Source organism: Cydia fagiglandana, chromosome 3, assembly GCF_963556715.1.
Source record: "Cydia fagiglandana chromosome 3, ilCydFagi1.1, whole genome shotgun sequence".
NCBI lineage: Eukaryota > Metazoa > Arthropoda > Insecta > Lepidoptera > Tortricidae > Cydia > Cydia fagiglandana.
Window position 1 is genome coordinate 21098441 of NC_085934.1, and position 27410 is coordinate 21125850.

A 27410-nucleotide genomic window follows, 5' to 3' on the forward strand; every position below is an offset into this window, starting at 1 on the left:
AGTCGGATTATAGAAAACAAATGTCAAAGATCGAGATATTTTATTAATTTATTATTTTCTAAATAATACCGCGACAATTTCTTTATTTAAACGCTCCGGAACAGGAAACTTATCAACTTCATCTCAATATCTTACATATTGAGAAGATTCTTCTATGCATTTGTACCATTTGGTAAGTCACCTCACCAGTCTCTCACGTCCTACGTAAGTTCATTGAGTTGTTGTTAAACCTCTCCTTTGCCTTATAAAGATCGTGTAAACAAGACGTATTGGTACTTGACCTCGATCTTGTGCAAATTATTCCATATGGTTGCTCTCATTAAACAAATAATGTTACCTAAGAAGTTAACCTATACAATGTAACAGTGGCGTAACTAGGGAGGGGTTGGAGGGGGCAAGTGCCCCGGGCGCCGTCCAAGGGGGGGGGGGGGGGGGGGGGCAAAATGGGCAAAAGACTACCTCTCATCCTGGTAATCTGGCCCACAGCTCAGAAAAGCAAAGAGTAAGCCGATCTTTTAGGTACTCTTTTTTGCCTCGAACTCGACCTTAAAAGACGACGGTAGCGCCCTACCGCCCACCATCCCGCAGTGCGAATACTCTATGCCAGAAACTTCTATCAAGCAGAGGGATATTCGGTAGGAGTTGCTATGCTTTCATTTTATGAGCGGGCCGAGTGCTTCAGAGAGTTCAGAGCTGTGTTCCGTGTTAGCGCGTCTTTTCCCTCAGGGGTGTCCTGTCGGGAAGTTACCATCTTATGGACAGTCCAAGAGACTACCTATGCAAATGGATCGCTAGCCCTTTGGCGCATATATATGAGCCGTAGTAGACGGAACCTACTCCAATAGCTGCTGCTGCATATCTGTGACATGTTGTCTATCGGACGACAGTAGGTACGGGGATTCCTATATAGGCTGGTTAAAAATAACTACATTCCCGTTGCCAGGGAGGTTTTGGGATTATACTGAGCAACTTTTACTATAATCTCAAAAAAAAAGTTTACCCTCCCATAGAAAATGAACCAACCAAAATGTATGAACCACCAAATTTTTTTTTCGCGACTGGAGGGTTGGTCCCATAGTAAAAGTTGCTCATTATAATCCCAAAACCTCCCTGGCAACGGGAATGCAGTTATTTTTTAGCCACCCTGTTCCACATACATACATGATCATGCTGTTACGGAGACAAACTTGGACTCGTCGATAGGCGACCTCGAAGTGGTCCCGCACGGCTGGTCTATGTTGAGGCGTGACCGGGGATCAAGAGGAGGTGGCGTACTTTTGGTAGCGAGACCTGGCATAGTTCTTCGTCGACGGACAGATTTTGAAACTGTGACTGGGGAGGACCTGTGGGTCTCTGTCACACTCAACGGCTGTGAGTTTTTAATATGTGTGGTGTATATTAAACCCAGTGCTGTGGATTCTGACTACATGACATGGTTCTGTAAAGTTGAAGACTGTACGACTTTACTTAAAAATAACAATATTGTAATCCTAGGAGATCTCAATTTAAATAGTGCTACTCTAATTATAAATAATAATTTTAACTATTTTTTGACATGTTGTAATTTATCTGAGTATAATGACATAGTTAATAGTAAGGGAAGTAAGTTGGACGTGGTACTGGTTTCGGAATGTGTGGGAGCTGTGAGTGTATGCGCAGCATCTGAAGGCTTAGTAGAGCGTGCTGATGTTTTCCATCCTCCACTTGAAATCGTTGTCACCCTGGCGCAACCCGAAAGGGTTACGGTGGTCGAGCCAAGTAACATCAACCCGATCACCGACTGGAATTTTGCGAAGGCCGACTTTCCTATGTTGTACGACCGAGTCACCAAGGTGGATTGGAGTGCCGTGCTGGCTGAAAAATGCGTAGACCGGGCGGTTGAGCGATTGTACGCTTTACTGTACAACTGCTTGCGTTCGTTCCCATGTTCGTGCATGCGTTCCCAAAAAGAGTCGTAGTAGGAAAACTACCAGAGTATATCCAACCTGGTTCTCCGCGGACATAATCAAGGACTTAAAGAGGAAGGGTGATTTGCACAGGCAGTGGAAAGCTACCGGTGACTCGTACGTATATGGTGTATATAGTGAGGTTAGGGCTGATATAAAAAGAAGAGTTTCCGCAGCGTACGATGCCTATATGTACGATATTCAGCGACGCCTTAAAACGAACCCAAAATTCTTCTGGCAACATGTGTCGAACCTACGTAACAAGGGCGGGTTCGAGTCCAGTATCATTTGCGGGGACCGAATGTTTACTGGACAAGCAGCGGCGGGGGCCTTTGCGGACTACTTTGGTAGTGTATTCCTCTCCTGCGAGCCAAAATTAAGTGCCGAATCAGCTGGAGCTACTGGCTGTGATCGTCACATAAGCATCTCTGGGTTTTCTGAGAGTGAGGTGGGACTTGGAGTTGACAAACTGAAACCGAATTGTGCGCTAGGACCGGACAATGTGCCCGCGTTTATAATTAAGGCCTTTAAACCCCAACTTTCGGGTCCTCTAGCCCATGTATTCAATCTGGCGCTCAAGTCTGGCACCTATCCTCATAGTTGGAAGACCTCGAGAGTGACACCAATCTTAAAGTCGGGTGAAAAGTCGCGAGTCGAAAACTACCGTCCCATCGCTATCCTGAGCTCATTTGCTAAGGTATTCGAGAGTGTTTTGCACTCTAAACTGTACGCTTTAGTGGATCCTTATTTAAGTGATGCGCAGCATGGGTTCAGGAAAGGCCGCTCCGTCAACACAAACCTTCTCTCGCTCGTAAACCACGTCTCGGATAAACTGGACGAAGGATGTCAAGTTGATGTTGCATACCTTGATTTCAGGAAAGCGTTTGACCAGGTTGACAACGATATCCTTTTAGAGAAGCTGTCCGCGGTAGGTTTTGATCCGTCACTCCTTAAATTGTTTGCCAGCTACCTGAAGGATCGCAAACAATTCGTTCGGCTAGGTTGCTTTGACTACGATCCGTACCCAACGAGGTCTGGTGTTAGTCAGGGATCCTTGCTTGGGCCCTTTCTCTTTTCTATTATGGTGAATGATCTTTCCAGAAGTCTGGTTGTTGGTAAACTACTATTATATGCTGACGACATAAAAGTCATAGTAGATGTCAGAACCCCGTCAGACTGCCAAAACATGCAGTGTAACCTGGATGCGATATATCGGTGGAGTGTTAAAAACCGCCTTTCTCTTAATGTGGCCAAATGCCATGTCATGAGTTTCACCCGGGCTAGACAAGAAATACTCTCGAACTACCTCATTGATTGCGAGCCTCTATCCCGCACTCATTCTATGAAGGACCTGGGGGTGCTTTTTGATCCAGGTCTTACATTTCATGACCATATGCGGTCTCTGGTTGCTGAAGGGTTTAAACGCTTGGGGTTTGTTACACGAATATGCAAAGACTTTACGCATGCAGGTGTCTTTAAAGTTCTGTACTCCGCTCTGGTACGATCCAAATTGGGAGCAAGCTCATGCGTGTGGAGCCCATACGAGTCAACCTACATGCTAATGCTCGAGAAGGTTCAGAAATGTTTTCTGCGTACTCTCTTCAAGAGGCTGTACGGGTACTATCCTTTTATGTATCCGACAGCTTACTTGCAGGGCACGCTAGGATACAACGCACTTGCGACGCGCAGACTGTTCGACCAGCTAATAACCGTGCTCCGTATCCTGCGTGGTCGCCTGGACTGTCCCGAGTTAGTTGGCGAGGCTTGTAGATTATTTGTCCCGGACGGGCGTGTGCGGTTTCGTGCTGACCGGCTGCGTCTCTTCGCGGTCCCTCCCGCCCGCACGGTCTCGCGACGCAACTCGCCCGTTTGCCTAGCGTTGAACACGCTCAATAAGCTCGGTGCTGTGTAACACTCCTGCGATTTGTTTGCGGACGGCTGGACGGTTATTGAGAGAGAGTGTTTGAAATTATGCGAGTCACTGACCTAAGGATTTAATGTATGTATACCAATTTTATGATATGATGACCTTATGTAATTTTTCCATAATTTTATTATTGTTATTTTTTTTATGTTATATTTATTTTGTATTTTGAACTTAGGTGTAAGAAATGTAATGACTTAGGCTAGTCCTGTAAAGTTGCATTTTGTTTTTAACTAAATAAATTGAAATTGAAAATTGAAAATGATGTTCTCTACCGCTCGTAGGTAAGTACAATGAGCTGTTGTCTGAAGAATTGTTTGACATGCTGCCTAGTTGCCAACAGTGACAGCTTGCCATCACTGCACCGCTCGCCGTATTAGGATAGGCAGAGTGTTTATCCTCACACCCTAGAACCTAAATGGTCGCGTACTGTGCGGTTTAAGAGGAATTCCTTCCACAGCGGTCGGGAGGAAATTTGTCGAAAAAAGGGAGGTCATTCCACAATAAGTTGATTAAGTTCCTTTTTCTCGAGAGGCTACAGTGGATATGGAGATCTCCAAAAAAGTGCATAATTTTTAAAATGGTCGGCAACACGCATGTAACTCTTTAGGAGTGTAGACGTCCATATGATGCGGTGACCACTTACCTTCAGTGGCCCATTTTATAAAGCTACAAGTTACAATTTACAAGCGGAAGTCTCTTTCTAACCCTATGTGTTAGAACGTGACTTCCACTTGTAAATTGTAACTTGTAGCTTTATAAAATAGGCGACAGGTGGGTCGTAAATATGTTACCCACCGATGTCACAGAATAAATAATAGTACTAGGTACAGAAGACTCACTCTCTAACAAAACGCGTCTGTCACGATCAGCGCACATATGGCCGCTAGGTGGCGACAGCGCCACGCGCGGCTTATGGCAAACCCCAAAATTGGGGTCGAACGGATGGACTTTTAACTGCCTGTAGCAAAGCAACGACATCGCGGAGTGAGCCACGCCTGCCGATGTATTAAAAAAACAAATATACACCGTATTGTCTAAATTAAAAGTTAACTTTAATAAAAAAAAGTAACCCTTTTGTAGTTCATTTCGTTTGTGTGTGGGGGGGGGGGGGGGGGCGCAAATTTGGTGCCTGCCCCTGGCGCCATATCCTCTAGCTACGCCACTGCAATGTAAACATAATCGTGAAGATTTTTTATGAATGAGTTCTTATCTTTTTAATCTTGTTGAAATCAAGAGTGAACAGGCACCTTCTGGGCGAGCTCGCTCCATCGTAGGCTACGTCTACGCCTCGGCTAGTCTGTGGCCATGAGTAAGCCCATTCATAATAAAAAAAAAAATAGTTTTATATAACGTATGCGGAGTGAAATTTGGACAGAGTTGGTATATATAAAATATAAAAACACAAAAATCTAAATAAAAAAGATGTGTCGTCAATGTAAAGTCAATATGTCTGTCAATCAGTTTGGTAAGTCTCATAAAGATTGGGTGTTTAATTTTGTAATTATGGTAAATCAACAAGAACGCCGTCGTCAAACAGTATGTAATTTCTATAGTAGCCATCCCCTATGGCCGAAATCAAAGGTGGTGGAATATTTTGTGCAAATGGGTGAGAGTCAAAGCACTATTTACAATATTTTGGCGTCCTTTGCCTCGAAGAAAACCACTGCTAGAAAGCCTGGTTCTGGAAACTATTCCAGCTTGAGCAAGGTTTCGGAGAGAGCTCGATTAAAGAAAATTACGGCCGGCCGTCTCGCAAAATCTTATAGAGAGCTCGGCAGAAAATTTAAAACTGAAGGAAAAACTGTTAAAAAATATCTTAAAGACATGGGCATCGATATGCGATGTAGAAAAGTTAAGCCCACTGTCTCTGAAAACCAAGAAATCACTCAGAAAGTACGGCTGCGTAAATTAGTCAAAGAAATATTTTACGCTATAAACAATGTCACTTGCGTTATGGATGACGAGTCATATTTCACGTTAGATGGAAACGAGTGGCAAGGCAATTACTATTTAGAGAACACCAATGGTCCAACCGATGAGAACGTGAAATATGTTGAGCATACAAAATTTCTTAAAAAAGTTTTGCTATGGCTTGCCATCAGTCGACGCGGAATGTCTAAGCCTGTATTCTTTGAATCAGGTTTAGCTGTGAATGCCGACCGCTACATAGAGCGTTTGTTTGCCATTAGTGCGGGATTTCATAAATACGAGTCATAGAGGAGAAAATGTAGTGTTTTGGCCAGACTTAGCCTCAAGCCATTCTTCCAAAAAAAACCTTAGCAAAATGGCGCAGTTAAACTTCCCATACGTACCGAAGACATCAAATCCACCTAATGTTCCGCAACTTCGCCCTATAGAAGATTTTTGGGCAAATCTAAAGAGGCGAGTATATTGCAATAATTTTCGTCCCAAAAATGTACATAGTTTGATTCGAAAAATAAAATCGGAGCTGAATAAAGTGCCGACATCTGTGTTTTCGACAGCGAGTGTTTTTTTTATTTAAAACAATATTGAACTTTGTCCAAATTTCACTCTGCATACGTTACAACAGAGAAAAGGTTCTATTCAGAGGGGGTTAACTATTTCTGCTGCTGACATATTTTTAAGTAGGTACATGAAGAAATATTCACGAATAAAAGCATTAAACTATCCATAGACAATAAATTGCTACTGTACATGTTGATCCAGATCCCAATCCTCCAAACACTCAGCTAACCTAGATACAGGAAACGGTTAGAAGACCACCTCAACATGCTCGCACAGCATCTTACAGTGTTGGTAGAGAACAAACTTGTAAAACACTGTAGAATAAGTAAATAACCCTTGTTTATATTTATATGCTTGTACCATCACGCTCTGCGATTGTTGCTGCCAGTTTAGGGTCCTAGCTAAACTTGTTGTTCAATACTTACACTAGGGAATGCTCCCGATACTGAGTTTGTATGGTGAGAACCGGGAATTCCTGGTTCCGGTACTGTATTTGTATAGAAAACCAATACCAGGAGCGCTCCCTAACTTACACTATAGAAGTTCCAATTAAGCAAGAACCCTAAATGGCATAACAATCCCATATGGTGACTGTACATAGATAAAACTTGCAAAAAACTGTAAAATAAGTTAATAACTATTCCAATTTCCAGATGCATTTCCAATGAAGACACTGAATCCAATATGGGCACTGCGGAGCCCACGGCGCCGCGTGTCCACGTGGTCGCCGCTGGCCACTGCCTTCAACACCAGACCAAACTCAAGACCTATCTTTGACTCTTTGAGGGAGCGGACAGTGAGTACTCTTTCTTTTTTACGGCGTAGAACATACAAGGACTTGACTTTTCTTATGAGGGCCACATAAGGCGGTTTTACCTTATAGCCCTAGGCTAGGCCACAAGATGAATTTGCTTGAAAGTGATTGGAACAAGGATCTATACCAAGATCACCTGTAGGGGCCACATAAAAAGGTGTAGTTGTATGCTGTTACGGTACGGCGTAAAGGCGCGTCTCGATATTGCGCGGCGGCCGCGCGAGCAATGTTCGACCGCGGCACACCTGCATTTTGGCGCGTGAGCCAATTTCGACACCATCTTGAACTTATGCGCGGCGGACGCGCGCGGCAGGCTATCCGACGATCGACCACAATATATCACACAAATTAATTATTCGGAACGAAATATAGCCAAATAGAAAAATTATCTGTTGCGATAATCACTACATTTACTGTTCCATAGAAACTGTTTAGTGCCCTATAATTTAATTAAAGTACGACACTTTTCATTATCCATGTATGCTGCCGCGCGAGCCAACTGAAATATATACACACCCGTTCCAACTGCGGGCGAACATTCCTTTACTGCGCGTCGAAACACCGACAGTGAATGGTTCGTCGCGCGGCGCGTTCGAGCGCGCCAATGATCGAGTTGGCGCGCAATATGGAGACACGGCTTAAGAAAGTTAAGATATTCTACTCTGTGAGGGTGCTGTAACATTACCTTCATTTCCAGGGCCTGTTCAATAAACCGGAGCTGACCAGTTTTGAAGGCTTCACAATCTTAAAGGAGCAGGCCATCTCGGCCACCGATCGGCTGATCGAGGAAGCCACGTCGGGCCCTTCCCGGCCCATGGTCGAGGTTTTCGATGAGCTCTCAGACACACTATGCAAGGTGATTTGTATTTCTTCTTCTGCAATCACTTCCTCAATCTTCAGCATTGTTACAGCTTTTACTTCAAATAAGGGATCATTCATTTATTAGTCACACGAATTTCTAGGTTTTTTTACCCCTCCCCCCTCCTTGTCACACTTGGTCACATTAGGCAAACCTTTCTTCCCCTAGTGTGACGTCATATTTTTTCAACGAAATCGGCAAATCGAATTAAGTAAGTTGTACCTATTTTTAACATTTTATCAAAATATTTTTGAAAAAAGAAATATTAGTAATTTTATAACATAACCCAAAACTGATTAGGAAAGAAAAGTAAATGAATAAAAATTATTAACGTTCCATAAACTTGTTATTTAACTATACAGCTAATTAAACAATTTATTTACAGGGCAGTATAGTTATTTTTTTTAGTATTAGAATAAAGGTCAACAATCTTGATGTGTCTTTTAATTGAAAAACACATTTCAAAAATAAGTTACGGCAAATATGTAACAATTATGAATCGACTACGATCATTTATATTCTTCTGCTTTCATAAGTACTAGTTTTTGATATTTAAAAAGCGTTTTTCAATAAAAAGACATGTCAAGATCGCTTACCTTTTCCTTTCTTTCTAATGCTAAAAAAAACGAACTAAGTACGAAATGAATAGTGGATGTATGATTGCAGGTGGCAGACTTGGCAGAGTTCGTCCGCATCGCGCACCCGCAGTCGCACTTCGCCGCCGCGGCCGAAGACGCCTGCATCAGTGTCAGTGGCGTGGTCGAGAAGTAAGTTACTACTTCCTAATCCAGCATGTCAGTATGGTTTACAGGTGTATGAAAAGGGTATACTTTACGATATTTTATAATATTGTCTATGTTATAGTTCGTTTTTATTACATACATAGATATAATCACGCCTATTTCCCGGAGGATTTCCACTTGCTACGATCCTGACATACCTCTTTCGCTTCCTTCACATTCATAACATTCCTCATACACGCTCGCCGGATTAGGGCGCTCTTGACCTCACCTTTCTTCAGGATTTCCCCGATCTGATCAGAGAAAGTCCGCCGAGGTCTACCCCTTCCAACTCCCACTTCCACTTCGTTTTTTTAGCTTTAGAAAAAAGGTAAACAATCTTAATGTGTCTTTTAATTGAAAAACACGTTTTAAAAGTAAATCACGGCAAGTATGTAATAATTATGAATGTAATACGATTATTTATATTCTTCTGCTTTCATGAGTAAGTCACTAATTTTTAAAAGCGTGTTTCAATTAAAAGACATGTTTAGATCGCTTACCTTCGTTCTAATGCTAAAAAAACGAACTATAGGAAATGTAAAATCGTTCCGTCCATCAGTACAGTTGCTTTCATAGTCTAATAAAACATGGTCTTCTCTTCCCAGAGTGACACAGGCCTACGTCACAATAACATGGCCGCTATATATAGCGAAATGGCATATTATCATATAGCGCTGTCGCATGATGACGTAGCCTTGTGTCAGTCAGGTGACCTAGAAAAGACGGGAAGAGAGTACCAGGCGGAGTATATTATTATACCATGGTAGCTTTAATTGGATTTTTTAATACTATAGTCTGTATCTTTAGGTGTTTAAAAAAGATTTTAAAAATCTACCCTCACTTGAGGCTTCTTAAGCCAGTTGAGGATAGATGAAAACATTACATAATTAAATAATGTAGGTTAAAGTCAGGTCGTTCAGTGACAGATCCAGGTGGTTTGGTATTTGGTTGTATAATCATTAAATTTTATAACTACCCGAAAACGTACAATAACGTATGCGGAGTGAAATTTGGACAAAGTTCAATATTGTTTTAAATAGAAAAAACACCATTTTTTTTTAAAATAATTATGTTCTTATAATAATGTATATATCAAGGCTTAATGCAAAAAATAGTTTACTCCCATGCGAGATGCTTTACGGCAGTTCTGTGGTACTTTGTCCATCGCTGTCGAAAACACAGATGTCGGCATTTTATTCAGCTCCGATTTTATTTTTCGAATCAAACTCTGTACATTTTTGGGACGAAAATTATTGTAATATACTCGCCTCTTTAGATTTCCCCAAAAATCTTCTATAGGGCGAAGTTGCGGAACATTAGGTGGGTTTGATGTCTTCGGTACGTATGGGATGTTTAACTCCGCCATTTTGCTAAGGATTTTTTTGGAATAATGGCTTGAGGCTAAGTCTGGCCAAAACACTACATTTTCTCCTCTATGACTCGTATTTATGAAATCCCGCACTAATGGCAAACATCGCTCTATGTAGCCGTCGGCGTTCACAGCTAAACCTGACTCAAAGAATACAGGCTTAGACATTCCGCGTCGACTGATGGCAAGCCATAGCAAAACTTTTTTAGGAAATTTTGTATGCTCAACATATTTCACGTTCTCATCGGTTGGACCATTGGTGTTCTCAAAATAGTAATTGCCTTGCCACTCGTTTCCATCTAACGTGAAATATGACTCGTCATCCATAACGCAAGTGACATTGTTTTTAGCGTAAAATATTTCTTTGACTAATTTACGCAGCCGTACTTTCTGAGTGATTTCTTGGTTTTCAGAGACAGTGGGCTTAACTTTTCTACATCGCTTATCGATGCCCATGTCTTTAAGATATTTTTTAACAGTTTTGCCGTCAGTTTTAAATTTTCTTTCCAACTCTCTATAAGAGTTTGCGACACGGCCGGCCGTAATTTTCTTTAATCGAGCTCTTTCAGAAACCTTGCTCAAGCTGGAATAGTTTCCAGAACCAGGCTTTCTAGCAGTGGTTTTCTTCAAGGCAAAGGACGCCAGAATATTGTAAATAGTGCTTCGACTCTCACCCATTTGCACAAAATGTTCCACCACCTTTGATTTCGGCCATAGGGGATGGCTACTATAGAAATTACATACTGTTTGACGACGGCGTTCTTGTTGATTTACCATAATTACAAAATTAAACACCCAATCTTTATGAGACTTACCAAACTGATTGACAGATATATTTACTTTACATTGACAATACATATTTTTTATTTAGATTTTTGTGTTTTTATATTTTATATATACAAACTTTGTCCAAATTTCACTCCGCATACGTTAGTTATTTGTTTTACAAGGGGGCAAAGTTGTTGTTTAACCGCTCGTGCTAATATTGATACCCGAGCAAGCGAAAGATTCCAAAATTGAACCACGAGAGTAGCGAGTGGTTCGAAAAATGGAATCTTGAGCGTTGCGAGGTTTTTAAAGCACGAGGGTTAAACAAAATTTGCCCCCGAGTGAAACACAAAATTTTTCACCACACCAACCCGAAGCAAATATTAAATGTAAAATATCAAACAAAATCAAACCAAATCAAATCCAAATGAATGTTATTAAATATTTATCATCCAAAATCATCATTTAAAAGTCAATTCTACCAGCAAACAAAAGAAAACAACTCAAAATTTGCATTTGATTACTTTGCCTCACATGTGGATAAAATGCAACTTTGCTATTCGTTTTTGAAGTACAAAGTAATTCCTTCCGAGCTGGTGTGGTGAAAATTATTTGTTTACTTTTATTTAAGTACCTAAATATACAGAGTATAACAAGGCACAGTTTTTTATTTATGTAAAGAACGCATGACGGTAATTTTCGTATTCTGCCACCATAAATGTCTATATAATAATTAGGTAATTTCACTGGCGCAGAAAAATATTGTTTTCAACATTCTAATAAAACGGAATTCATTTTAATTTTTAACAAGCAGATACTTCTGCGGACGATGGCATTAAGCTTGGAATAAATTTAAAAGTGGAATAATTATTGTCTTGAACTCACGGCCTCGGGATCGACACTCCAGCGTTCTACCATCTGCCATAATATGGTAGAAAGATTTGCTGGCTATGGATGAGGTCTTGTTGGCTCAGATGGCTGAACCATGGTATAATAATATACTCCGCCTGGTACTCTCTTCCCGTCTTTTCTAGGTCACCTGACTGACACAAGCCTACTTCATCATGCGACAGCGCTATATGATAATATACGATAGCGCTATATATAGCGGCCATGTTATTGTGACGTAGGCTTGTGTCACTCTGGGAAGAGAAGACCATGTTTTATTAGACTATGGGCTGAACGCTGGAGTATCGATCCAGAGGCCGTTAGTTCAAATCTCACCCAAGATAATAATTTTCTACTTTTGAATTTATTCGAAACTTAAAACCGAATTATTTTCAGGCTCAATACCCACAAAGGCCTCTACGAGGCGCTTCGCGACTCCGTGAAACGCGGCACCTCCGGTGACCAACACCTGGCCGAGCTTTTCCTCTTTGACTTCGAGCAGAGTGGCATTCAACTAGAAAACAACAAGCGGAAAAAGGTTCATAAATGGTTGAAATATTTTTTTTCTTCAATAAAGCGGCATATTGTGCTCTGTGGCATATGCCCAGCAGTGGACTACAACATACGTTCAAAGTACGATTTTATAATTTTTAGCAATTGAAATTTGGGTTAAATGGATTTATTTCCATTCTGATATTTGACTCCCCGTTCCATAAATAACGATACTTTAGCTATTGCTATTAGCTTATTGTTAACTGAAAGTACCGTTAAAAAATGTTATAAAAAATTACACTTACGTTAAAAAAAACTATGCATTTTATAAATGTATCGAAATGAAAAGTAGAGTGTTTAACTTGGGTGAAAGGCATCATTTTAGCCTCTTACCTTTAACTACCTCGGCAGAAATGAGTGCCTTTCATCCCTTGGTTAACAATCTATTCTACTTGAGGTTGTAAAATGATACTGTTTGCTTCAGGTGGTAGGGCTCAACAACTTGATCCTTCAGACCGGGCAGCGGTTCATGGCGGGCGCGGCGCGGCCGCGGCGGGTCCCGAGGGAGGTGGTGCCACAAAACGTTCGACAGTTGTAAGTATCAACTATCTTTTCGGTGACTTTTAAATTGTGGTTCTCAATTCGTTGATTTTATTTTGTCGCTATCTTAAACACGGCCGATGCGGAATTTTTCGTTTAACGTTTTTATCGCCAAAGACGGCCTTATACTTAATATTTAAAATTTCGCGGCTAACGCGAAATTTATTCAATTACTTACCTTTATTTACCGATGTTTCGACACAGGTTTCAATAAATTTCGCGTTAGACCCGTCTATAAATATGAGTTAAAGACAGCCTTGACAGCCTAATATCGACCTTCGAGCATTCCGACTGGGTTGACAATGACGCGCCGCGCACAATAGACGTTAAAAGGGCGTAATAGGCGTAGAGTTAGAAGGGATGTATATTATGTACATATATAGATTGACCGTTTAAATGAGTCCTCGCCTGCGCGGTGCGGGGGCGACGGGGTAGGACGACTAAGGGTGACGGGGAAGGTGCGGGCGGCAGGCTTACAGCGGTCGGTCTATATGTCGGCGGCCGATCCTAAGATCAGGCATATCGTGAAATTCCTAGGCATATCGTGAAACGTGAAAATCTTTGACTCGTTCCCTGAGTCGACGGAGCCCCGCTTCGCGGGCTCCTATTTCTGGGCAGTTTGCCCTTCGGGCATATGAAGCAACCTAACGAACCTATCCTACCTATATATTGGTTTAATGTGACTATCGTCAAAACATTACACAGGAACATTACGATCGGCCGCCGACATATAGACGTTAACGTTAGATTCGCATCGATTTGGTTGCAACATATGGGTTCCACTACATAATATTCTGTTCCAGCTTCAGCACAGAAGGCGACGACATAATCGTGAGCGGAGTGTACGCGGAGTGCGGCGAGGCGGCCGCGCGCGAGGCCGCGTACCGACTGTACCTCGCGCCGGACACTCAGCAAGACGAACTGCTGACTACTACGTTGGATGCGAGGCACGAGCTGGCTGAGCTATGTGGCTTCGGGTGCTACGCTGATAGGTAGGATAATACTAAAAAAACTAGGTATATTATAAAAAAAACGACTAGATCTAAAAGTGTCTAAAGACTCATTTTGTTTTTTTCATTCGCCTGGAAGGTTTGTAAAACCTCTATAGACTATATATTGATATTCCTTCATGATGTCAAAATGAGTATCAGTTGTTCGACGACATAATCGTGAGCGGAGTGTACGCGGAGTGCGGCGAGCCGACTGTACCTCGCGCCGGACAGTCTGCAAGACGAACTGCTGACTACTACGTTAGATGCGAGGCACCAGTTGGCTGAGCTATGTGGCTTCGGGTGCTACGCTGACAGGTGGGACAATTCTGCCTACACACGCACATAAACAAATGTCATCGGTCCGACTGCTGACGGGGCTCCGCCATGGCTGAAATTTTTGGAAGCGCCGTACGGATATCCTGGCAGGGTCGCCATGTACGGACGGCGTTAATCAAACAACAGCTCCGATGAAGATTATGATTTATTCTGATCTAATTGGTCAAGATACATGTTTTTATATGCAATGCTTACGTACTAATTATATACTATTACAGGAGTCAAGGCCCAGTTTTTTTTTTTCGTTGTTTATCGTTTTTAGGATAAGATAAGATAAGATAAATAATAGTTTATTCAAGTAGGCATATTACAATGCGCTTATGATAGGGTTGCCATACGTCCCGGTACGCCGGGACATGTCCTGGTTTGAAGCATGATGTCCCGGTGTCCCGGCCCATAAGCTAATTGTCCCGGTTTATAAATCATAGTTATTTAGTAGGGGGCATTGAGACAGACAGACGGCCGGACGGTCAACAAAGTGATCCTATATGGGCTCCGTTTTTTTCCTTTTGAAGTACGAAATCCCAAAAATCTACCTATTATTATTTCGAAAAAATTTCGCGCTCGCTTCGCTCGCGTTTTCATTTAGGTACCTACATTGTTTGTGACAGTTAAGTTGAAATTTGGTACACATATATTATGTCAATCTATAACCCGAAGACGGACATGTAACGTAAATAAAATGAATTTTAAACATGGGGGGCACTTATTGGGGGGTAAATGAGACAGTTAATAAACAAAGTTTTGCAAACTATATGGTGTTATTATATCAAGTGATAGAGCTGTGGGAATCTCAAATATATTTTATTAATAATTTTAAGATTATAAACTGAAATAAATGTCATATACTAAGAAAAAGTGACCAAGGCCTCCAGTGCCCCAGGCTGGAATCGAACCAGCGTCCTCTGCTATCGCGGCAGGTGCCTGAACCACTCGGCCACCGGGGTCACAGAAACATTAGTCAAATTTTTCCAAGTATATGCACTTTTTTACTGAAGGCTTGTGGCGCCCCCTAGCCATCCAGCCTGGGGCACTGGAGGCCTTGGTCACTTTTTCTTAGTATATGACATTTATTTCAGTTTATAATTTATATAGTAGTGTTTCTACTTGATAAAAACAAATTAAAATATTTCTTGGGAAATAATTTAATTTGTTCAAATACTTCATTGTAATTTTAAGATTAATAGTTTAGAAGTAATTTAAGTAAATAGACAAAAAATTACCACTTCCCCTCTTTATCTCCGAAACTACTAAAATTAAAAAAAAAACTAAATGGTTCCTTACCTATAGATGACAGAAAAACCTATTAGAAATATGCAGTCAAGCGTGCGTCGGACTTATTACTTAGTTTTTGATCGTCCCTTACGGGTCTTTTTTAAACATTTCACTCAAGTTTCACATCAAAATATACATTGTTGAAAATTGTGTAATGTACGGAACCCTTGGAAGGCGAGTCCGACTCGCACTTGGCCGGTTTTCTTTAAATGTCCCGATCTGAGCCCCTACACTTATGGCAACCCTAGCTTATGAACGTCAAATAAACCTAAACCGGCTTCAACCGTGTACGGTTGAAGCCTCTGCCCCTAGAATATTTAAATCCCCCCTCAATTGGAGGAGGGTGTCCCAATATGGGACCGGCAACAAACTCGGCGGGACACATCTTTTCAAAACATTATTACATCTTATAATTAACATGCATTACGAGTAATTAAGAAAAATACAATTTAAATTACTATAGTGTTTCGTAAATCCGTAAAGGGTAAAAGCGGAACCTTATTATTAAGACTCCACTGTCTGTCACCAGGCTGTATCTCATGAACCGTGATAGCTGCTAGACAGGTAAAATTTTCAAAAATGACATATTTCTGTTACCGCTATAACAACAAATGCTAAAAAGTACGAAACCCTCGGCGGGCCAGTCCGACTCTCACTTGTCCGGTTTTTAGTAATAATGATTTATTAAATTAATAAATAAAAACAGAAAACCACATAGGTAGGTATATAGTGCGATAGAGTGCGAGTGAAATTAAATAAAATGGAAATAAATATTTTTAAACTAAATTTGTGCTATGTTTAACATTTTGCGTCAAAAATGTGGCAGTTACGTAAGAAGGGGCCCTCAATCATTTTGTACAATTTCTTGTCGGACTATATGTGTCGTACATTTTACTTTCATCCGCCATATGATATCGGATTGGGCAACGTGAAAACGCTTTAAGACCTAGCTCACTTCGCTCATTTGATAAAGAAGTAGAGATGCGCCGAATACTCGGTTACTATCCGGTATCCGCCCTATGCAGCCCTTATTTTGATATCCGGCCGAATACCGGATAGTGCAGGGCCGGATATCGGATAGTTAATTTGCTTGATTTCGGAGTAAACAAATTGGATTTAAGAAATAGTCACGGTCATAATCGTACTTGTTTATTATTTTAAAACAATTCAATCATTCCACTCACTTGCACGCGCACTCATTTCGAACCTAGAAATGAGTCCGCGCGAACCTTCATTACGAAACAGGTCAAAACCTGCACAATGCGCACCTGATAAACCGAAATGTAAGTATAGTTCCGCTGGCCGAATATTCGGCGGCCAGATACCGAATATGAGGTCGATGGTCAGGCCGAACATCCGGTATCCGGCTAAACAACTATCCGTTGCATTTCTAAAATAACTCCTTCCTTGTTGCAGAGCAATAAAAGCGAGCACAATGGAAACGGCATCCAACGTCCGCCAGTTCCTAGACATACTCTCAGACAACCTCTACGACCGCGCCAGACTAGACTTCGACGCGATGCTCAAAATGAAACAGAAAGAGACACCCTATCTAGACACACTGTCTTGCTGGGACACCCCGTATTTCACACATAAGGCGAAAACCCAGCTACTAAATGTGGCTAATTCAGATTTTAGCCCGTATTTTTCGCTAGGCGGATGCATGGAGGGACTTAATATGCTGTGTCAGGAGCTGTATGGGATAAGTTTGCAGTCTGAAGAGATGCTACCAGGTGAGATTATAGTACATATTTACTAGCAAATAGTGATAGAGTTAGATCAGGAAGTCTGCAGCGATTTTGATTGCCCACGCAGTACAAGTGTTATTTTAAACATTATAATTCTATGAAATCGTGACGTTTAAATAACACTTGCACTGCGTGGGCTATCAAAATCGCTGCAGACTTTTCGTGGTCTTATTCTAGTAATAGTAGTCTAGTAAGAGTCCCTAATAAATATTTTTCTATGTGTAATTTACCAATATCTTAGAGCAGGGCACTCCAAACTTTTTTACCTGAGGGCTATATTGCGCCTCAGAATTTTTGCTGCTGTTAGGGCTGCACAGTGCACACTTGGAGACTGGCTCCCGCGGGCCGGGGTCTGGAGAGCCCTGTCTTAGAGCACTACCTGCATCTTATAAAACAAAGTCCCCCGGCGCGTCCGTCTGTTTGTATGTAAGCGATTATCTCAAAAATTACTCAATGGATCCAAATACTCGTACAAGAAAAAAAGTGTCCCCAAAATTTCATACAAATTTTTGTTGTCCGTTTTGTTACGGTCATAGAAGGTTATATTAAAATCTGTAACCAAACGGACAAAAAATTTTGGGTACACGTTTTTTCTCAGTAAAAATGGAAATTGCTCGTAATTCTGAGTAAAAAAAATGTAAAAATTCCCTATTCTAACACAAAAAATGTTGGTACAACTATAGAATTTTTACATTGAAATATTAGGTATTATACTGTATTTAAAATAAATTATTTTACACCATGCATAAAATAAATCACCAGATAATTATTAGGAAAACACAGATAGGAGTTCTAAAAAAGTAACTTATTTGACTAGTAGGAAAATAAGAAGAAGAAGGAGCCCTGTCTTAGAGCACTACCTGCATCTTATAAAACAAAGTCCCCCGGCGCGTCCGTCTGTAATGTCCGTCTGTGTATGTAAGCGATTATCTCAAAAATTACTCAATGGATCCAAATACTCGTACAAGAAAAAAAGTGTCCCCAAAATTTCATACAAATTTTTGTTATCCGTTTTGTTACGGTCATAGAAGGTTGTATTAAAATCTGTAACCAAACGGACAAACAATTTTGGGTACACGTTTTTTCTCAGTAAAAATGGAAATAGCTCGTAATTCTGAGTAGAAAAAAAATAAAAATTCTCTATTCTAACACAAAAAATGTTGGTACAACTATGGAATTTTTACATTGAAATTTTGGGTATTATACTGTATTTAAAATAAATTATTTTACACCATGCATAAAATAAATCACCAGATAATTATTAGGAAAACACAGATAGGAGTTCTAAAAAAGTAACTTATTTGACTAGTAGGAAAATACCATCTTGAACAGGTGAATCGTGGGCCCCGGACGTGTACAAGCTGGCCGTGGTGCACGAGAGCGAGGGTCTGCTGGGGCACATCTACTGCGACCTGTACGAGCGCCGCGGCAAGCCCCACCAGGACTGCCACTTCACCATCCAGGGCGGGAAGCTGCTGCCCGACGGCAGCTACCAGGTTAGGTGGTTTAAAGATATTTGTGACGTTCCACGGCTAAAGGTACCTTATGGCGGCTGGCGCTTATGTCGCATAGCGCCGCAATAATATTGGAGCGGCGTTAATAATAGCGTAAGCGCCAACCGCCAAAGGTACCTTTACCCGTGGGACGTCACATATATTATCATAAAAGACATACAAGTCATTTACACGAGAACAGAGTTACAAAGTAAAAGTAATCTTATCTACGGTAGCATACAAAAGTTGCTCGAGAAGTACACCCTCCTCTATTTTTTTAAGGTGGGTAGTGGTTTAAAATGTATTGCGATAATTTAGTTTGGTGTGTGACCAGAGTCAGGTTGGTGTGACCAGTGAGACCTAAAGGGCCTCACAACCTGGGCCTCCCCGATATGTCGGGGATCTCGGAAACGGCTCTAAAAATTTCGATGAAATTTGATATATGGAGGTTTTCGGGGGAGAAAAATTGATCTATTGTTCTTTTTTTAGCATTAGAAATAAGGTAAACAATCTTGATGTGTCTTTTTATTAAAAAGCGCATTTTAAAAATAAGTCACGGCAAATATGTAACAATTACGAATCTAATACTATCATTTATATTCTTCTGCTTTCATAAGTAATAGTTACTTATTTATAAAAGGGATTTTCAATTAAAAGACATGTCAAGATCGCTTGCCTTCTTTCTAAATACTAAAAAAAAACGAACTATAGGTCATATCTCTGGGAAACCGCGCATTTTTGAGTTTTTATATGTTTCCGAGCAAAGCTCGGTCTCCCAGATATTAGGCTGATAAAAACATTTTAATCACACTCGCTCAGTAAATGTGGAATTGCACGCAGGTTTAGCGGGCGGTTATAGAGATAGCGTTCTCCCAAGGGAGTTATGAAGTTTTTAGTGCCATAATTAACAGTTTTTTGTCTTTATAATTAGTGAATAGAATCAGGCGTTACTTTGCGGAAATCCATATTAATTAAAACCAAAATATTACTTTGCTAATCCGCGTAAAAAGATAACGTGCTAGTCAATCAGTGCTAACCCGTTATACTTACTTGCGTATTTTTTGCATGCAATTAATGCCGTTCCGTTGCCGGACGTCAGACCGTCAACAGCTCCTGAGGATGCCTCGTAGAGAGGCGAAACACGTGTCGAGTATTATTCATTTGTTGGTGGTTTGTTATATTTATTTGCGTATTTGTTTTTGCGGTGGGAGGGTGGGAACATTTATAATTAATTTTTGTATCGCAAGTGTGATGAAAAACATTGTGTGTAACTCGGGGCGTAATAATATTGCAAACTCGAGTCTATAAATCGCTCCGGCAAGCCGTCGCGATTTAACTTACTCTCGTTTGCAATATTCAACTTACGCCCCATGTTGCACAATGTACTATGTATATCCATATTAGCGTCGCGCGGTCGGGTAACGCAGCTTGATCATGGTTGTTTGTTGGACAGAACCCGATAGTGGTGGTGATGCTGTCGCTGAGCGGCGGCCACCGCTCCGGGCCCGCGCTGCTGTCGCCCGGCGCCGTCGACAACTTGTTCCACGAGGTAACACCATCATTCATTATATTATGAATGTCAAAATACTGAGTGAATCCACTGAGCGAAGTGCGTGAAATGTGATGTATACCGGGTGTGGCCTATAATACGAGCAAAAAATTAAACTGTAGGCTGTACTGTACTGTGATTTTTATTACACTTAAAAGTTTATTCTAAGACGCAATGTATTGCGAATTTTGTTATGTTTAAGGCGTGACAAGCAACGTCAATCACAATAATATGGCGTGGAGATGGCGTCCATTGAAGATAATATTTATTTTATATGAAAAATAGGGACTTTAAAAACTTCATATAGTATTTTAATAGTTGTTGAATAAAAGTGTCATCGTTTGAGAAGTATAATCTTTGTTTTAATTATTTGCTCGTGTTACAGGCCGCACCCGGTATATCACCGCGAGCGAAAGATATGAATCAATCTTTTCAACTCAGTGAAACGTTTTGCGCATCTCTAATTTCTGTTTAGTGCAAAATTAATTCAAATCCCCAAATAGCATTGGGGTGCCTTCATAGAATTCTGCTTATCTTATCTTATCGTTTTCGGAAGCCCTTGCGGATACACTTCGACCCATAGGGATCTTTTGTGCAGTTACCCCCTAGAGAAGATCCGTCAACTACTCAAGAGCTTTCCCCACTATATCTATGTGTCGGATGATGGAGCTCAAGGGTAGCAGTGAATTCTACTTAAAACTACCCATTATATTGAAGCTCCTCCCAAATCCTACCTGGATTCGTGACTGTAGGAATAACCCATGTTGTGTGTGCACGCGCAGGTCGGGCACGCGATGCACTCGATGCTGGCGCGAGCACGCCACCAGCACGTGTCGGGCACGCGCTGCCCCACCGACCTGGCCGAGCTGCCCAGCGTGCTCATGGAGTACTTCGCCACCAGCCCACAGGTAACTACCCTACAAAACCGACCCTGGACTCTGAAGTACGACCTAAGAACAACCAGTATATTTAAAAAAAATCAGCCTATATACGTCCCACTGCTGGGCACAGGCCTCCTTTCATGCGCGAGAGGGCTTGGGCTATAGTCCCCACGTTAGCCCAATGCGGATTGGGGACTTCACATACACCTTTGAATTACTTTGCACATGTATGTAGGTTTCCTCACGATGTCACGATGTTTTCCTTCACCGAAAAGCTAGTGGTAAGTAAATATCAAATAATATTCCGTACATAAAGTTCCGAAAAACTCATTGGTGCGAGCCAGGATTTGAACCCGCGACCTCCGAAATGAAAGTCGGACGTAATATCCTCGGCCACCACCGCTCACCAGAATATAAAAGCGAGAGAAAATTAAACTGAGAGTATGGTTATGTTCTACAGGTGGTCCGACGGTTCGCGCGGCACTTCCAGACGCGGGAGGCCATGCCGGAGCACATGCTGCAGCGGCTCTGCGCCTCCAAGCACCTGTTCGGCGCCCAGGAGATGCAGCTCCAGGTCTAGTCTATGTTCTACAGGTGGTCCGCCGGGTCGCGCGGCACTTCCAGATGCGGGAGGCCATGCCCGAGCACATGCTGCAGCGGCTCTGCGCCTCCAAGCACCTGTTCGGCGCCCAGGAGATGCAGCTTCAGGTCTAGTCTATGTTCTACAGGTGGTCCGCCGGGTCGCGCGGCACTCCCAGACGCGGGAGGCCATGCCGGAGCACATGCTGCAGCGGCTCTGCGCCTCCAAGCACCTGTTCGGCGCCCAGGAGATGCAGCTCCAGGTCTAGTCTATGTTCTACAGGTGGTCCGCCGGGTCGCGCGGCACTCCCAGACGCGGGAGGCCATGCCGGAGCACATGCTGCAGCGGCTCTGCGCCTCCAAGCACCTGTTCGGCGCCCAGGAGATGCAGCTCCAGGTCTGGTCTATGTTCTACAGGTGGTGCGGCGGGTCGCTCGGCACTCCCAGACGCGGGAGGCCATACCGAAGCACATGCTGCAGCGGTAGCTGCAAAATTTAACCTTTTGAACGCCACAGACGGCAATTGACGTCAACGCAAAATCGTGACAACGACGCCAAAGATGGCATTTGACGTCGATCGTTTTTTTTATGAAAATCTACTGAAAAACACCCCATATTATTTATTCACCGAACTAAAATTTACCCCCGTGGCGTCAGTGACACGGCCAATGGATGCGCCGTTTGGCGTTCAAAAGGTTAAAAATCAATTTGGCCAAGACATTCGGATTCAGGGATATGAACGCGATTCAGTTCAATTTTTTGAAGTGAAAACTTCTTTAGCGGCGCTGTGCACTTTTTGTGATGGAGAAAAAATATTCACCTCACGACAGGGCGCGTGACCGACAGATTCGTTGACGTTGAAAATTCGTAAGACGGACACGTGACGTGATCGAAAAACTGTTACAATGTCATTGAGTTTTTACTTCTGCCGGCACTCCCGGAGTCCAACCCGTCGTTTTTTTCTTTTTTAACGCCATAACAATGTACACAACAGGTGTTCTACTCGGCACTGGACCAGCGCTACCACGGCGCGGGCGCGTCGCACGGCGGCCGCACGACCGCCGTCCTGCAGGAAGTGCAGAAACAGTACTACGGGCTGCCCTACGTACAGAACACGGTACGGTGTCTGTCTGTCTCAACCTTTAATAATAACAAATGAATTATATTAAACTGTCAGCTTCATCTGTCGAAAGGCCCCGCATGCGGGGTGCAGGGGACTTCCCTATCTACTATAATCAAAACTTTAATCAGATTAAAGATTCATTCTATTTTATAAGCGTATATTTATTATTTACCAATAAAAACATTAAGCGCACCAACTTTACGATGCCTGTTTTTGAGAGAAAGCATCTTGAACATATACGCAATACAGTATACAGTAGAAACGAAAAGCAGATTCGCACTTAATCGCATCTTAATCTTCGCATCGCAATCGTTTGTCATGTTTGTTATACCGAATTAATTTTATTTTTTCTTAGAAAATGTTTGTTTTTAAAATTTGATAATTATTTCCAGGCATGGCAGCACCGCTTCAGCCACCTAATCGGCTACGGCGCTAAATACTACTCGTACCTAATATCCCGCGCGCTAGCGTGGAGCGTGTGGCAGCGCAAGTTCTCGGCGGAGCCGCTGTCGCGCGCGGCCGGCGACGCGCTGCGGGACGGCGTGCTGCGACACGGCGGCGCCAGGCCGCCACAGGTGTGTGGACTTACCTACCTATCAGTCACGGACGTCCACTGCTGGACATAGGGGGTAGGGAGGGTGTCGTGTTTCGGTGGTTCCGGGCCTAACTGCCAAATCCGATACATTACCAGACGATTCAATGGAGCTACGCCGTGCCCCTGATCAGGGCTCGGAACGGGCATTTTTCTAAAAACCCCGAAATAGCCCAATATTTTGAATTATTTTCTGCTCTTTATTCTATAAATAAATACAAGTATAAGCTTACAGCTCTAGATATGCTAAAACACTTCTTAATACATAGTCATAACTATCTCTAGGATCTTTAGGTAGGTCTGAATCATGTATTTAGGCAACAACTTCGTATTATTAGATTGTCCCATTAAAAAGAACCAGAATTACACCATTAAGAAGAAGTCCCACCAAAGAACGAAAACGAACTTAATAATACCGGTATTTTTGTATGGAGCAAATACCGGTTTCCGACACCTGCCCCTGATTTAGATAGTCAAAACAGATGGCGCTTTACTGCGTTCTAAATTTCAAAATTTAACTACAAAGCTATATGAGTATAATGATTGGTTTGTTATTAATTTTTGTACAATTTTGTAATTATAGACTGCTAGAATGCTGTTTGGTATATATATTGATATAAAATAGAGTGTGCCCCGTGTGCCTAATAGTATAAAATATATGAACAAAACGTTTGATCATCAATTTTAACTGATTTTATACCCTTGGCTCAGGAAATCCTGGGAGAGTACCTCGGCACGGAGATGACCCCGAACACGCTGGCCATGGCCCTCATCGAAGAACTGGACTACCACAAGGACCACCTCGACACGGTCTTCAAAATCGCTGACAAGTGAACCCTCACTGACAATAGTTATTTTCACCTCAGCAGCTCGAACAAGGGTACTGTGCTGCTTAAAAATAGTGATCAAAATGCGATTTTGCTCACTGAGTCATTTTGTCTCACTCAGTGAGCAAAATCGCATTTTGCTCACTGAGTGGGACGAAATGAGTGAGCAAAATCGCATTTTGCTCACTGAGTGAGACAAAATGTCATTCAAGTGACCTTTATAGTCAAATGTCATTTCAACATGCGGGAAGTTCGATATACTTGGATTCTATTATCTCTGTCCCTCTAGGTATGTTCTCACTGCTTAGGGTGAAAAATTTTGTGTACTACACGAGATCAAAGTTATTTACATCTCTTGCGCTTTTGAATCCCTTACTACGCTGAAGATTCTAAATTAGAATTATTATAGAATCTTTTGCTTGCACGGGACTCAAAATAAGCACTCGAAGAAATATCAAACTTTGATCTCTTGTTGTACAAATAACTATTGTTGTTCTTGTTGTGGACAAGTGTTAAAAGTGTCCACATAAGTCATGTCTTCCGCAGTGACCCTGCGATTTAACTCATCCAATATACAGTCAACGGTAAAAATATGAGTGTAGACAACTTACTCAAAAATATGTCCCATAGTTCTTAATTCACTGACATAAGAGATGGGACATATTTTTGAAATGATTTGTACACCCATATTTTTACCGTTGACTGTACATCCATCAAATAATTACTAAGATCTAAACGGGCTTTCTGTAAGGGGCTATTCATAAATTACGTCATTTCAAATTATGGGGGGGGGGGGGTCTGGACATCGGATGATGGTAGCATGACGTAGGAGGAAACGGGGTCATTCGAAGCATGATTTTTGGACGATTTTAGGGGGGGTCAAGAATCGTCATAAATCGATGACGTAATTTATGTGGAGTGGACAGCCCCTAAATAGTAATCAAAACAGAAACGAATGTCGTTTAGCTATCTTTTTTAGGCGTTGTATGGGTATTTCTGTACTCGCAAAGTTACCACTAAGCCCCAGTTGCACCATCCCACTAACCGGGATTAACCGGTTAAACCGTTAACCCAGTGTTAAATTGTACTGGTAACCATGGTAATTCCAGGTTAAACCGGTTTAGTGGTGGTGGCGGTGTAGTGGTGGTGGGGTGGTGGTCCTGTATCTCTTCCCCGCAATGTATTGGCGACAGAATCTAAAATATCTTGATCGCGTTCTAAAAACACTTGATAGGGTTTTTGATATAGTAAGCGCTTACTTAAAATTAACCATAGGGGGTCATCCATTAATTTCATCACACGTTTAGGGGGGGAGTCACAAATTTTGTGGCGTCACTTTAACTTATTTAAATTATTTAATTCGCTGTACAGTTAAATAACAAATTTTTGGAACGATAATCGTTTTTATTCGTTAAGTTTTCCTTCCTAATCAGTTTTGGGTTATAAAATTACTAATATTTATTTTTTCTAAAATATTTTGATGTAATATTGATAATAGGTACAACCCACTTACCTAATAATTAGATTTGCCCATTTCGTTGAATAAATGTGACGTCACACCAGGGGGGAGAGGTTTGCTAAATGTGACCAAGTATGACAATGAGGGGGGGAGTCAAAAAACCTAGAAATTCGTGTGATGTAATTAATGGATGACCCCTAGGGAGCGTGCATGAACTGTAGGGGCGCAGAGCACAGGAGCCCCCTGTTTATTGGCGCGAAGTGTAAATGTCAAGTTTATGCTTCCAATGTGGCAGAACCTATAATGCACAAGAAAACGTACGTCAACTGTAGAGGGCACCGTTTGCTTTGGCGTGAAGTGTCGAAGTATTGTTTTTGTTTCCGATTCAGGTCACAAGGAGTTGTGCACAAATCACGCGAGGTATTCTCGGCTACTTTTTGACCTGATGATGATTTTTTCGTGACCCCTCCCTCCCCCCTCTATCGAACTTCGCGTGATTTGTGCACAGGCCCCGAGACGGCAGACCATCTAACGCGCACGGCCGGCGGTCCCTATTGATTTGGTTACCTTTTCGTTCGGGTAATTTAACAAAATGTTCAGAACCGGGAGCATTCGCATTCCAAGTTTGGCCTAGTGCAGTTATAAAAAGTCGGTGGTTTTAATAAAAACCGCTTTGTTTAGACAAAGGATCGCAATACGGCTGCCATACATTTGATTAGCCAAAATGCAATACATACCTTCGTATGATAGGTAATCCATGGGTGATCAGGTAAAGTAAACCCAAATAATGCGAGGCAAAAGATGGGTTATGATAAAAAGGGTGCTGAGATTAAAATGTTATTTATTCTAGTGTAACTTAGCTTGTCGACATTATCAATGTCTAGTATTGAATGTTACTACTAATAATTTAAGTGCTTGTAAATACAATCCTGGTTGTAAAATGATTGTTTTATTTAAAAAGGATCTATTTCACTCCTCGAACTGCCCCAGCAAACATTTTTGGTCAATATTCCGAAAAAGGGCACCTATTTTAGGTCGCACAATTTAGGGGACCAAAATGAGGCACGTCGAATCGACGTCGTCGGCACGTCGAGTCGATATAAATGGGGAAAAAACGCACGTGCCGGCGACGTATTTATTGAAGGTAAATTAGTGATTACAACCATTAGGTCAACACTAGGTCATGTTTCCGACGTGGATTCGACGTCGACACGACGTGCCGCGTAGTTGAAATGTACTAATTTGGTAATCTTTACCACCTTTAGACGTGATGGTGACATATTTTTATCCATATAATTACTCTGCGAGGCAATATTTAGATGAGACGCGATGAAGAGAAAAAGAGACACAAACATTACGCTTATACCCTGAATATTGTAGATGGAACATTTTACTGAAAGAAGACATTATTTTAATTTAAAAAACAATTTAAACTGCATTCGTAGATTTTTAAATAATTACATGGTTGAACCGGGAATCAAATCCGCTACATCAGAAAAAAAATCATCCTGTAGCTTTATCATACCGATCGAAAGGCATCATCATAAGGATTATTTTTTGCTAAATAACATAGTGTCAGAAACAAAAGGAAGACCATGAATTTTAACATTTGATGTGAAATTTA

General features: G+C 41.7%; 1 protein-coding gene across 1 annotated transcript; it reads left to right on the top strand.

Annotated features, from left to right (window-relative positions):
• Window positions 1–39: 39 nt before the first annotated feature.
• LOC134680369 (mitochondrial intermediate peptidase) lies at window positions 40–24334 on the top strand. The gene is made up of 15 exons (XM_063539494.1): window positions 40–172; window positions 7014–7156; window positions 7872–8030; window positions 8700–8800; window positions 12237–12378; window positions 12817–12926; window positions 13736–13924; window positions 16952–17268; window positions 18616–18779; window positions 20230–20325; window positions 21108–21233; window positions 21667–21780; window positions 22780–22902; window positions 23301–23483; window positions 24212–24334. Exons 2-15 carry the CDS (start codon window positions 7025–7027, stop codon window positions 24332–24334), a joined length of 2079 nt encoding a protein of 692 aa, XP_063395564.1. The 5' UTR covers window positions 40–172; window positions 7014–7024.
• The last annotated feature ends 3076 nt before the right edge of the window (window positions 24335–27410 follow it).